The 15,000-nt window shown below is 45.0% G+C and overlaps 1 protein-coding gene across 1 annotated transcript; it reads right to left on the bottom strand.

The window, feature by feature from the left end:
* Positions 1-884: 884 nt before the first annotated feature.
* LOC307271037 (uromodulin-like) lies at positions 885-10,408 on the bottom strand (the record flags this gene model as incomplete). The annotated part of the gene is made up of 11 exons (XM_080054915.1): positions 885-892; positions 1,168-1,240; positions 1,649-1,808; positions 2,338-2,586; positions 4,088-4,245; positions 4,818-5,005; positions 6,018-6,233; positions 7,652-8,141; positions 9,257-9,387; positions 9,635-9,814; positions 10,342-10,408. The coding sequence occupies 11 exons, from the start codon at positions 10,406-10,408 to the stop codon at positions 885-887; spliced, it is 1,920 nt and encodes a 639-aa protein (XP_079911041.1).
* Positions 10,409-15,000: the final 4,592 nt, after the last annotated feature.

Here is a 15,000-nt window from a genome sequence, read left to right as displayed (position 1 = left end):
TCTCAATTCTCTGATGTGGTTCTGTTCCAGTACACACACACACACACACACACACACACACACACACACACACACACACACACACACACACACACACACACACACACACACACACACACACACACACACACCTACCTTCATTAAAGGTGCTCTGAGGAACTTTCAGTTTTTATTAATTGTAGCACCCCCTTTGGACAAAAGCGGTAGTGTTTTTACCACGCCAGCAGTTGTTCCTGGGTGAGCGTATACCCATGACAAAGGCATTAAGAAAAACTATATAAAAATAGCATTCTTTGCACTGATGGTCTAGTTTGCTGTTACATGTAATTTATGATCATCAGAGGAACAATGTTTCAGAAATATTTAAAAGTTCCTCGTAGAGACTGTTACGATGAATGAAATTCATTGGTCATCATGTCTGCGTAATATAACTTGTACTTGAGGAACTTATAATAAATGATATACTCTAGTCAATTTACACACATGAACTTTCTGATATAAATTTAGGGGAGTTCTAAAGGATATAAAATTGCAGATTAAGTAATAAAAGGCAAAAACATTCACAAGCCTACGATTACAGACACCCCTAAAGTGGACTGTACCATCTTAACCTCGCCCTCTATCCACACACACCCCTAAAGTGGACTGTACCATCTTAACCTCGCCCTCTATCCACACACAGGGCAATGCAGACAGAGAGGTAATGTTAGTAGAAAAATTACACTTAACACAAAAGTATAAAGTTTTGACTCTGGTACAAAACAGACTCAACAAACAATGTATTTTATTTATGCTTTATTTTTGTTTAATCATCACAAAAATAAGAAATAACCAGCTTTAAGTTTTGTTGATTTAACACTAAAAGCTGCGACGTCTTCTGCTCCTCAAAACCCTGAAGACACAAACAGAGAAACATTTATTGATCAGAACCCGAAGACTCACCTTGCGTTCCAAATCTCATACTTTTTCTTTTCTCTATTGTACATACTACATTTGACCATACAGATATTCTAGTAGGAATAGGCATACACTTGGGACATATTTTTAAGAATCAGGACATCCTAAATATTTTTTCTACTATACTAAATAGCAGATAGTATGGGGATTGGAACGCAGCCCATGTTCCAGAGAACAACAGATGTGTTTGTATTGAAGGGAAATACTCACAGCTGATTGGTCCAACAGAGACAGGAAGCTGATAGGAGGAGGCTGCAGACCGAGCCCGACGCCTTGAACAGTTCTTAAAAACAGAGAAGAAGATTTTATAGTTTATTTCAAGTTTATTAACAGAGAAAGTTTATTAACAGACATTAAAATAATAATAAAAAAATATATTAGGGCCGTCAAAGTTTATACGTTTATAAATTGCTCCCGATGGTCGTGTTTCACCCTCTCACCCAAACATAATAATACAATGTTTTATATTTCAGAATGTTATGTGTTTATGAGGACAGGAGGACAGGTACACTCACAGGGCTGCAGGAGGCGCTAACACCTTAGAACAGTGTCGTAAAATAATAATGGTTTTGAAACCTTGACTGTTTCAAACTGCATACAACCTATTACTATTGTATTATATTATTACTGCATATAACCGGTATAACTTGAAAGCGGTCATCGGGCCCATTGCTCAGACAGGTGCACTCACAGGGCTGCAGGAGGCGCTGCTCCGGTCACACATGCTGATTCTGCAGTGCAGGTAAACGTCCTCATACGTCCCTTGGTACAGGAAGAACAGAGCAGAGAAACGAGCTCGCCGCGAAGCACCGCTCTCAATCACCTTCACATGGCGCCGGTCAACGGGACACCTGGAGGGAGGAGACAGTCACACAGCAGCTCAAATCTGTTGTTATCTCCAAGGTTGTATTTATAATATACATTGAGAGGGACACATCCCCCCAGGATTCAAATATGCTCAAAATGTACTAGGACATGTAAACAGAGGGCCCACCGTAGCTAGCAACATGCCAGTTTACAGAGCCTAGGTCATGTTAACAAAGGGCCCACCATAGCTAGCAACATGCCAGTTTACAGAGCCTAGGTCATGTTAACAAAGGGCCCACCATAGCTAGCAACATGCTAGTTTACAGAGCCTAGGTCATGTTAACAAAGGGCCCACCATAGCTAGCAACATGCTAGTTTACAGAGCCTAGGTCATGTAAACAAAGGGCCCACCATAACTAGCAACATGCCAGTTTACAGAGCCTAGGTCATGTTAACAAAGTGCCCACCATAGCTAGCAACATGCCAGTTTACAGAGCCTAGGTCATGTAAACAAAGGGCCAATAGTAGTTAGCAACATGCCAGTTTAAAGAGATAGCAGTTTGTGGCGGTCACCTGCTCTGGATGAGGAAGTGTCTGTGTGCGTCACTGGCGTTGGGAGAGTTTGTGACGTAGCAGGTTTCCAGCAGCAGCCCGAAGCCGTCGTATTCGGTGTTGTTCACGGATACGCCAACGTGCAGGGCGGAGCCAAGCGGCAGGCGGACGGGGCCGGCGGGGAACGCCTCGCTGAAGTCCGGCCTCGTGTACAGAGTCATGGAGGCTCTGGTGGGATCGCCTGAACTCACCACACCCTCCCCACTGGCCCTGTGAAGAAGACCATGTCAACAACCAACAAAACTGGGATGAATGTTTGTTAATAGTAGAGGCCAGTGGCGTCATTAGGCCTATTTTAGGGGGGCTTCAGCCCCCCTAAAATATTCTTTTTTACTTTTGTTGTTGTTGTTAATGCTGCCAGGGGGGCCCCCTCCAAAAAAAAAAAAAATATATATATATATATATATTTTTTTAGTTTGTGTGTTTGATATTAACATCATATTATGCAAATGTAAGTTATCATACAAAATAAGGGATAAAAAATTTTGGTCTAGATATTTAATAGCCTAAAAATGTAATCAGTTCATCTGGGAGGTAATCCGAAATGATCTGATCATGTCACGTTCACATCCATGCACAGTGTGTATTGAGTTTATTTAAAAACAATTGGAAATGGGGCTGCCCTCAGTTGCCCATGCACTGTGTATAGTCTATAGCCTTCAGCCTCGTCTGTGGAAAAAAAGATAGCTGGACAAGAGTTCTTATGCTTCGTTCCTCTCACTGCATTTAAATGCATTCATTATATTACAGAGAAATATGTTCCGTAAAAGAAAAAGAGCTCCAAGCCCAACCCAGAGGACCCTGCATAATATTTTATTTTAAATTAATATTTTATGGAAAATCCATGTGTCCTTCTTCAATAGCTTCTAATTCATCTGACCCAGTGTCTCCAAATGATTTGTTCACACAAAATTCCTCAGATTTAGCCTCTTAATTTTCCTCTCAAAGTGCACCAGATTCATGCATTTCACTCTAAAAAAGTTAAAAAAATCTCCCGGGGGGGGGGGGGCAAACCCCCGGACCCCCCTAGGAGGGTAAGGATCTCAGCTGGCTATTATTTTCGCACAGCTGCACAGTTGAGGCACTAGCAGAAAACACTGGGTGTGTGAATGATATTTAACAAAGATCTATAGTTTCAGCAGCGCTACAATTGGAGAGGGGCCCCCTAATCATATTTCGCTTAGGGCCCCCTGAAGGCTTGGGCCGGCTCTGGTGAAATTAAACGTTCGCTCACATTCTGTGCATCTCCTTGGGGCTAAGCCCCCCCTGTCCTTAAAACCTAGTGACGCCCCTGGTAGAGGCGTACTGAATGGATGGTGTTATGTCATGGTATTTGGGTTAGACTTTTATGCCTTGTTTCGACTGAGAGTTCTGGTTGGGTTGGCAAGGTTTGAGTCTAAACAGACCCTCCCCGCTTTATGTCCGTTAAAGGCAGCCCCTGATTGGTTCATGTAGTCATCAATCTAGCCTCCAGTCAGACCGGACCCTCCCCACTTTCTGTCCGTTAGTGGAAGGCAGCCCCTGATTGGTTCATGTAGAGCCAGGTCAGATAGGGAGTTAGATTTATGACTACATGAACCAATCAGGGGCTGCCTTCCACTAACAGACAGACAGTGGGGAGGGTCCGGTCTGACTGGAGGCTAGATTGATGACTACATGAACCAATCAGGGGCTGCCTTCCACAGTGATGCGGTGAAGGTGGTGAACTCACAGCGGCTGGTAACTGATGGCGGTGTCCAGGCTGGTGATGTCATCCAGCGGGAAGATGCAGGAGAACGGGAAACTCCTCGGGACGGGGATCGATTCCTTGGTCAGACCGGAGGGGTACACGAACACAATGTTGGAGTACGTGAGGTGTGTCCCGTTGTTCTGTAAAGATAAAGATTATATTTTGGCATTTTTATTAGACAGAGTGGAAAGACATACAGGTACAGTAGATGAAATGGGGCAGAGAGGGGAATGACATGCAGAGAACGACCCCGTGGACTGGCGCCACCCAGTGGTTATTAACGACGGTTTCTGTGATTTGGGACCTGTAGTCCCTGCAGCACGACATTTTTCAGAAACATGTTTTCGATCACAGTTGGCACGGCTGTGCTTATTAAAGCCCCTTTCTATTTCACAGATGGAGACAGTTTTGGCCAATTCACTGTCAACATCGTCCAATGCTGTGAGAAGAGACAGACTACTGTTGTGTCTCACAACGCGAACATGTCCTGACCAGCCTTGACACCAACTCTCTTTTAATGGCTCTTTGCAGATTCATCGTGAGGAGAGGAAAACCATCTGAGCTGTCTGGCCAGGGTAGTACAATGTGGTGGAAAAGTGCCTCATGTGTGTGCCAGTTTAATGTCTAGTTATTTAGCCCCCTAGTGATAAATACCCAGATATGACCTGGGCAGGTCATGGTAGACCTGTTGGGAAATCTGTTCCTCACTGACCTTCACCACGTTTCCACAGACGTCCCTCCTTCGTTCCACCAGGTAGGACATGGTCTCCGGGCCGTCCACCTGCTCGTGGCAGCGCGGGTCGATCAGGTGAGCAGAGGAGGCGTTCAGCCCTAGATCCTCCAGGAACCTCTTCCCCACCGTCAGACGCAGCTGGTCCCGTCCACACACCAACTCTGGCTCTGGAACAAGGCATTGTGGGTATTAGAGTCTTTTAGACTCCAACAACATGTTGACAGATTTTAGACCACATAAACCAGCTCAATAAAACATGTTGGTGAAGTCGCCTCATGTCTTGTGGATGTCAGATGTGGGTAAAAGTGCAAGGAACCAAATGCAGCAAGGCAGCAGTAGGAGGTGATGGTGGTTTAATGATTACAACAACTTAACAGACAGAAACAGAAACCCTGGAGACAAGGGTTAACTAACAGGTAGCAACAGGTGGCACCACAACGCAGGAGCTACACAGACAAACCCACACAGACATAGGAATGAGAATGACTTAAGTTAACAGTTAAGTTACTTAATTAGTCAAAGGCTTCACTGAAATGAGTCTTTCCTCATCTCCCTTCTCAAGTAACCATACTCGGATGTGGTCAAAGTGCAGGGTCAGCCATAGTACAGCGCCCCTGGAGCAGTTTGGGGTTAAGTGTCTTGCTCAAGGACACAATGGTAGAGATGGAGGGTACTGTTAGAGCCATGGAGAAGATTAGGCTGTTTGCCTTTTGTGCCTTATTTGTTTAAAAATATATTTTGCTTTAATTAATAATAATTATTACTAACTTATATTTTGTTGTACATAGATGTCTGTTTAGTGGTTTAGGTCTTGGCATGTTATTGTTTTTTGTCTTTCTCCCACAAGTTGTTACTGCCGTAAAGCGCTGTTAGTGTGGGAAAACTGGGGTAAATTAGCCATGTGTGCGGCTTCCTGGATTGCTATTGTGTTAGTCGGAGCAGGACGGGAGCTACACTTTCTGACCGTAGCCAGTATATTTTTGTTTATTAACTTTTGAGAATAAATCGACTACTTTTTCATTGTACATCGGCATTGGATTTACTTTTTTGAGCACGAGTCCAGAAACCACGTCCTGCATAGAGTGGCAAACAGGTTGCCACTACAGGTACCATAGATGTAATAGCAGCCACCGCTAGTTTTACTACTAACACCCTCCTGTCCAGTGCCTGGGATCCAACCAGAGACGTCAAGGTTACTGGGAAGAACCAGAGACCTCGTAGTTACTGGGAGGAGATTCGTGAAGCTCTCCAGCGCATCATCAAGACCGCTGAGAGGATCACCGGCACCCAGCTCCCCAGACTGGAGGACATCTACCTGACCCGCTGTACTCGGAGGGTCAGGGGCATCCTCAGAGACAGCACAAACCCTGGACACTGCCTCTTCACCCTCCTGCCCTCAGGAAGACGTTACAGGACACTGCTTGCCCGCACCACAAGACTGCAAAACAGTTTCTACCACAGAGCTGTGACATTAGTAAACTCCACTCCCACTCTACTGCCACACTGACACTCCCCATCTCATCTCATACACACACGATTGCACTATTGCACTTGGACTCTTTAAAACATTTTATTTATATATATATTCTATTTATAAAACATTTTATTTATATATATATTCTATTTATAAAACATTTTATTTATATATATATATTCTATTTATATATATATATAAATATATATATATATATACTGCATATACTGTGGATAATGTCGTGTCGTGTTTTGTTTTAAATATATATTTTTTTTATATATATATATATATTTTTTTTTATATATTTTGTACTGTGCAACTGGAGGACTGCTCCAAACAGAATTTCGTTGTCCTGTACAATGACAATAAAGATTCTATTCTATATTCTATTCTAGGAGGAACTAGAGACCTCATGGATACTGGGAGGAACCTCTCAAACTCTAGGGACTGCTATGGATTCTGTTTTTTGCACAGGAAATGTTCTTTCGCAACGAGATGTCCCGGAAAGGAGCCTCGATTCATCCTTTAACCCTCCTTCAGCATAGGTTACTCCTGACCAACCTTTACGGAAGGAAAGGAGATATTTGTATCCCGTAATCCTTTATGGCGGCAATATTTAAAGTATCAGGCCACCGACAGAGTTTATCGACTCTACGCCCCCCCCCCCCACCCTCCCTGAAGATAATAAAGTCTTAAAAGACCAACATCATAATAGCTCATTTCGTAGACCATAATTTACACCATAAGAAACTAAAATAGCAACTTCACATTTAATAAAGACTACTGGGGGCAGTTAGTTTCAACATCAACCTATGTGTAGCCTCTTTTTCTCACATGTGAATTGGGATTCAAGTGGCCTAAAATATTGCCGTTGGCCAAGTACGTCTGACAAGAACGCATCGATCCAAAGAGTGCTTGTTGTAGTCCATTTTCGGAAAATAGTGTAGTTTCACACTAGAGACGTCAGCAATACTCGCCGTCGCGCAATGATGACGTCGGTTAGGAAAAGTGGAGTCGAATTCATTTGAAACAGTGCTGTCCTTTCCGATGTTTGAAAGGAAGCACCTTTTCATCTCTCCTTGACCCGATGACAAGGTTAAATAAAGGAGGCATAAAGGTTAGGAGATCTGACTTTCCGAAAAGGGCCTAGGAAATACTACAACCCTGACTTAAATACTCAAAGACACAGGTGGAACACATTAGTGCGGAACGAGTAATCAAACAGGAGGGGAACTTAACAAGGTGGGAACAAGGTTAAGCCAAATGCAAAGATCAAGATCCAGATGCTTCAGCTGCTAAAGCACAGTGTAACTGCAGAGAAGGAATACTTGTTGCTTACCTGCACAGTATGCCATATTGCAGTGAGAGGGGCTTGTGAACTTGTAGACGTAGTAGTTTCTTGGGCAGGCTTTCACATGGATTGGGCTTTGCCTGTACTCGCAGCAGCCTCCCAAATGACTGGCACAAACCTGGACCAGTTTGATGCCTTCAGAGAGCTGTGGGTGGGGCGTCTGCAGCCACAGTGGAGCAGCAGTTCCACACATGTATATCTCTATGCATCTCTCTGGCATCTGAACGCTGCTGTTACCCAGGAACAGACGGTACCAGCCCTGCCAGTCTGAGCGTCTGTCGCAGCGGTGATTCCCTTGATCCCCGCTGTAGTCCGTGGCTCTCCAGGCGTCGTCTAGCGGCGTGTAGTGATCACACGGGTCGATGCAGCGAGATGTGCCGTCCACCAGGAGGCAGTCCTGACCTGCAGGACACGGTCTGCCGCCGCAGGAAAACGTCACGGAGCTGGTTTGGGCCGCGGTGCGCTGTGGTGGATCAGCCTACATGGGGAAATACAAGAGAGACATGAACACAAACTGGTCTTTCTGTGAGGAACACTTACTGTCATTTGGGGAGTTAGTTTCATGATAGTATTAGAGAAGCGCTTCCTGTGGAAACGGCCCCTCAGTCCACAAGTCAAACGGTAAAAGCACCTTGTTTAAAACGGAATCAGAATATCATCATCAAGTATTTAGTTTGAGCTACAACATACGACCTATATTTCTCAACAGTGGAACCCTTCTAACAAAATGTATTTGACAGAATACATTAAGGATACACTGGTAAGACTCCCCACTCCCCTCCATGAAACACACATACAACACCCGCCTCACCAGCAAAGCGACCAGGATTGTGAGCGAGGCCAGCCATCCCGCTCACAGTCTGTTCAACCTCCTGCCCTCTGGAAGAAGGTATCGGAGCCTGCGTGCCCGCACCACCAGACTCAAGGCTGACAGTAAGCTGAATCCCCCCCCCCCCTCCTTTCAGCCTTGCCACACTGTGGACTAACTGTCTTTGCACTATTACTAGTTTAAATACACACCATACAGACTGAAATTGTTGCTATTTATTTATCTATTTAAAAATGCACTATACTGAATACATCCTACATGACTTTTTGCTGCCAGTATTGACTGCCTTTTTGCTCAATTATTTACTTATTTATTCATACAGAAACTCCTATATTTGATGTCATTGTCTATCTTGTCTATTTTTAGTGTTGTCTCGTATATTGTTGTTTGTGCCTGTTGCACTTTTTATCAGTTCACCGCGGGACAGGGGGAAACGTTTTCTTGACTCCCTTACATATAGTACATGTGAAGTGTTGACAATAAAGCTGACTTTGACTTTCCTTATATTGTTAATATGGAGTTAAAAACTGTTGTGAAATGCAAAATAATTTTTTCTAAACCGATTAGTTGCGATTATCAACTATTAATCGACAGCCACTTTATAGTCTTCATTTTCTTTTAAAATAAATAATTGTTAAAAAAACACTGTTATAAATCCGTGGTCACCAGCATGGACCTATTGGTTAAATAAAGGTTATTATAATGATAATAAGCATGGACCTATTGGTTAAATAAAGGTTATTATAATGATAATAATATATTACCAGGCAGGAGAAGGAGCCTTTGGTGTTGTGGCAGCGTTCCCCGGGCCCACATGGAGTCTGAGGCAGAGAACACTCGTCGATGTCCACGCAGCCCTGCAGAGCCGACCAGCGGTAGCCCTGGCTGCAGCAGCCTTCAGTACACAGGGAATACAAGCTACATTTAAGACTTTTTAACACCTTTTTAATGCCACTTTAATATGAAATGTTATGCCAACGTCATCAAGGCCGTTCTGGCAAAGGTAGGAAGGATATGATGGAAATTCTGAAGCGTTTTAAAAGGTAATTTTAATAAAGAACATTTGTTTTAACCTCACATTAATATACTGTAACAATAGCTTGTGAAGTCTAATACTCTGTATTTTCAGTCCCTGTGGTTACCTTGGTTACAGGAGGATGGGTCGTAGCAGGTGAAGCCGTCTCCAACCCAACCGTCGTCACAGCGACAGGACACAGCCACAGTCTCAACACTGTTGTCATGGACTCTGTTGTCATGGACACATCGAGCCCGGTGGTGACACGCGTCACAGCTGGTTGCTACGGAGCCCGAGGACACGCCCACTTTTAATACAAAGGATAAGGGAAGTGTTAGAGCCGCTTATAGAATAAATAAGGTTAGCAATAGCTGATAATAATGACACTAGCCTTGGTTTTCACTGTGAATTTAGAATTTAAGGAATATAATACTTTGAGATGCTCAGATATAACAGCTTGTGAAGCCTTCACAGAGAGGCTCAGATATAACAGGTTGTGAAGCCTTCACAGAGAGGCTCAGATATAACAGCTTGTGAAGCCTTCACAGAGAGGCTCAGATATAACAGCTTGTGAAGCCTTCACAGAGAGGCTCAAATATAACAGCTTGTGAAACCTTCACAGAGAGGCTCAGATATAACAGCTTGTGAAGCCTTCACAGAGAGGCTCAGATATAACAGCTTGTGAAGCCTTCACAGAGAGGCTCAGATATAACAGCTTGTGAAGCCTTCACAGAGAGGCTCAGATATAACAGCTTGTGAAGCCTTCACAGAGAGGCTCAGATATAACAGCTTGTGAAACCCTTCACAGAGAGAGGAACCAGTGTGTGGACTCACCGCTGGTCTGAGCTGAACAGGCAGCCACGAGCAGCAGCAGCATCACACTCATGATCCGGTAGAACATCTTCAATCACCTCACTGTTGGAGAGGGAACAATTCAATTCCATTTCATGCCAGAGCACCCTAGGCCGAAAGTCAATGATCGATTTCTTGATCGTATCGTCTGATCTGAGGCGGCATGTTTTCGACACTCGGGTGAAGAGAGGGGCGGAGCTTCAACTGATCTCCATCTGGTGTGGAGTTGGTTCAGGAGACGGGGGCTGAGGGACCTGGTAAGCCCAAACGGGAACGTCTGGAGGACGCCCCTGTTCCAGAGATCGTCAGCCTGTCTGACTCCCTGTGGAGGTTGGGGGCATTGAACCCGAGTGGTCGATGTTCAAAACGTAGATCGCTGAAGCCATGGCGGGGAGCTGAGGTCTTAATGTCTCAAACACGTGTTGGACACCAGTGGTCCGGGAAGCTCTCAGACTAAAGAAGGAGTCTGTTATCCTGGGGGACTCTGGAGGCGGGATCAAGGTACCGATAGTCCCAAAGGGCTGCAGCCTCTGCCGTGTCAAATAAAATAGAGATGGTTTGGTCGGCCGCCACTGTTTCTGTCTAGTTGCTGTGTGCTGTGAAAAGAAGGTGAAGACAGCGCTGCTGGTAGTATCTGAGTATCGATCATTTTGACCTACCTAGTACAGTGTCAATATATCAAGCATAAAAAACAAGTGGACATTATTATGTTTGAGCCTGCTATCTAGAGGCGTCATAAACACACTCAGACATGCAACATCGTTTTACTGGAAAGCCGCTACAGTCATAAACTGAAGTTGTCTGATCTGATCTGTCTGAATCTAAACAGCCTGTTGTGTGCAGACAGGATCGAGCCAGGTGTTAGTGAACAATGGTCTATTGATGGAGGAAGTTCAAAGGGCAGCAGTAAACCCTCAGTTACTGTCTACGGGGTTTTTATACGACAATAAACTTGATAAACTCTAGCACTTGTCACTCTCCTCATTTCCAAACACACACACACACACACGCACACACACACACGCACACACACACGCACACGCACATGCACGCACACACACACACACACACACAAACACACACACACACACACACACGCACACACACACACACGCACACACACACACACACGCACACGCACACACACACACACACGCACACACACGCACACACACACACACACTCACGCACACACACACACACGGCCATAATTAATAATCAGTGTTCAACCTTTGAGTTCAGTTACACAACGCGATAATACATGTCGACAGCAGACAAACTATTTGATTATTAATATAAATTGTGACCAATGTTAACTGACCCAACAATGAAAACAGGCTACTCACATCCAGCGGGAGTTTGGTTTCCTAAAAACCTATTTCACACGAGGTTTGTAATAAAAACTGTAGATAATAAAACAGTAAAGCAAGTAGAAATGTATATATTCAGAAATAAAGCGAGTTACCTCTTGTAATTATTACAATTATTACAGTTTTCTAGGTACACACGTTAAATCAACTCTGTTTGTAGAGTGAAGCTCAAAATCACCGGTCAGAAGTGGATGAATTTCCCTCTCATACGTTACCTGAGTTGTTGCCTCGGGGCAGACGTGTCCGTACTGAGGAGGATTGGTGTCTGGAAGAGACTTCACTACAGCTCTATCAATCATTACTATTGTTGCTGTAAAGCCATAAAGGCAAAGCTGAGCCTCAGAGAAATGAGACGTGGCATTAGGTTAGCGGACTTTGCTTTTTCTAATGTCTATTCTATACTTGATGTATTCTAATCTTGATGTATTTCATGCCCCTGTAAAGCACTTTGAATGGCCCTGTGTCTGGATTGTGCTACAGAAAAAATGTTGCCTTGCCTTTAGACAGACAGACAGACAGACAGACAGCCAGATAGACAGACAGACAGACAGACAGACAGACAGACAGACAGACAGACAGACAGACAGACAGACAGACAGACAGACAGACAGACAGACAGACAGACAGACAGACAGACAGACAGACAGACAGACTTTGTCTTTATATTGAGTTTGGAGAAAGTCCTCAGATTGCTTCTCAGTCCGGATGGTGCTATAGAGCAACCTGACACGAATCACATCACAAAAACCATGCAGATTTTCGGGACACTCTTCCTCTCATCTGAGCGAGCACAGCAGTCTGCTCCACACTCAGCTTTGAGCTTCTCCGCCCCTCCCCCCCCCTCTGCAAACCCCACTCCGTTGTGATTGGTTACCTTCCTTCCGGAACACTTTCAGGAGCGCGCGGGGAGATTTGAGAGCAGGAAGGTGGGGGCACGCCGGAGCAGCATTACCATATATGGAAACATCCGGGAACGTGACGACACGATGGCAGGAAATTCTGAACCGATTTCAGCGCGTGATTTCTCGACCGGCTGCCCTAGTGTTTAGTGCTCTGCACAGCCACCCCAGACGGTCAGCAGGGAATACGTCTAAATGCATGTACGTCATTATTTGATACTCTAGTATGGTTAAACATGACTATAAATCATTATAACAACGTTTATAGGTCATAAAAGTCAAAAAGTATCATAGGTCCTCTTTAAAGGTGCTGTAAGCAGAATGGTTCTTTTAGCTAACTTCCTGTCAGTTACTGCAGTTAGCAGTCCCCTCCCTCGTCCCTACGTCACCACATTAATGCACTGCGGTCTTCAAGCAGCGAGTTATCTAGCATCATCTCAGATCCATAAGTGTGATAAAACATGATAAAAACCATCAAAACAGACATTGGGACCCTTTAACTTTCATTATTTTGTCAGCTCCCTTTAAAGGTGCAGTCACTGAATTTGGAGAACGCTTGTTGTCGAAATCAGTGAATATAATATCTCCCTGACAAAAAACCTGTTGTTAATACACAGCCTAGGTTCTGTAAACTGGTATATAAACAAAGGGCCCACCATAGCTAGCAACATGCCAGTTTACAGAGGCTAGGTCATGTTAACAAAGGGCCCACCATAGCTAGCAACATGCCAGTTTACAGAGGCTAGGTCATGTTAACAAAGGGCCCACCATAGCTAGCAACATGCCAGTTTACAGAGGCTAGGTCATGTTAACAAAGGGCCCACCATAGCTAGCAACATGCCAGTTTACAGAGGCTAGGTCATGTTAACAAAGGGCCCACCATAGCTAGCAACATGCCAGTTTACAGAGCCTAGGCTATGTAAACAAAGGGCCCACCGTAGCTAGCAACATGCCAGTTTACAGAGGCTAGGTCATGTTAACAAAGGGCCCACCATAGCTAGCAACATGCCAGTTTACAGAGCCTAGGCTGTGTATTAACACTGGATTTATCTTCAGCTCCAACAGGTTGTGATAGAGTGGGGACTGGGGGCTCTAACCACTACACAAAGGTTCTTCTTCAGTAAGTTGTTTTTATTACCTTATGGCCTTGTCGCGTACACACACACAGACACACAGGGAGACAGGGACACACACACAGGGAGACAGGGACACACACACAGGGAGACAGGGACACACACACAGGGAGACAGGGACACACACACAGGGAGACAGGGACACACACAGACACACACAGGGAGACAGGGACACACACAGACACACACAGGGAGACAGGGACACACACAGAATCAGAATCAGAAAAAGCTTTATTTATCCCAAGAAGGGCAATTTAGTTTACAGTTCCAGTTCGCAGTAAAAAATCACAGACACACACACACACACACACAGGGAGACAGGGACACACACACACACACAGGGAGACAGGGACACACACACACACACACAGGGAGACAGGGACACACACACACACACACACACAGGGAGACAGGGACACACACACACACACAGGGAGACAGGGACACACACACACACACACAGGGAGACAGGGACACACACACACACACACACACAGGGAGACAGGGACACACACACACACAGGGAGACAGGGACACACACACACACACACAGGGAGACAGGGACACACACACACACACACACAGGGAGACAGGGACACACACACACACACAGGGAGACAGGGACACACACACACACACAGGGAGACAGGGACACACACACACACACAGGGAGACAGGGACACACACACACACACACAGGGAGACAGGGACACACACACACACACAGGGAGACAGGGACACACAGGGAGACAGACACACACACACACACACAGGGAGACACACACAGGGAGACAGGGACACACACACACACACAGGGAGACAGGGACACACACACACACACACAGGGAGACAGGGACACACACACACACACACAGGGAGACAGGGACACACACACAGACACACACAGGGAGACAGGGACACACACACACACACACACACACACACAATGATATAATAATGAGTCAGACGCGTGTTGTTGGTTTCAGGTTTTATAGACTTTTGATTTAATAGATTTATAGAATATAAACAAACTTCAGTCCGTCATAAACAAATAAATAATCTGACCTCCGACCCATCAATCATCCTGACACCTCCGACCCATCAATCATCCTCACACCTCCGACCCATCAATCATCCTGACACCTCCGACCCATCAATCATCCTGACACCTCCGACCCATCAATCATCCTCACACCTCCGACCCATCAATCATCCTGACACTTTCCTCCAGGCCTTTGG

This window comes from Ammodytes marinus (assembly GCF_949987685.1).
Source record: "Ammodytes marinus genome assembly, contig: scaffold_123, whole genome shotgun sequence".
NCBI classification, from domain to species: Eukaryota; Metazoa; Chordata; class Actinopteri; order Uranoscopiformes; family Ammodytidae; genus Ammodytes; species Ammodytes marinus.
This window is presented reverse-complemented; position numbering and strand designations above follow the sequence as displayed.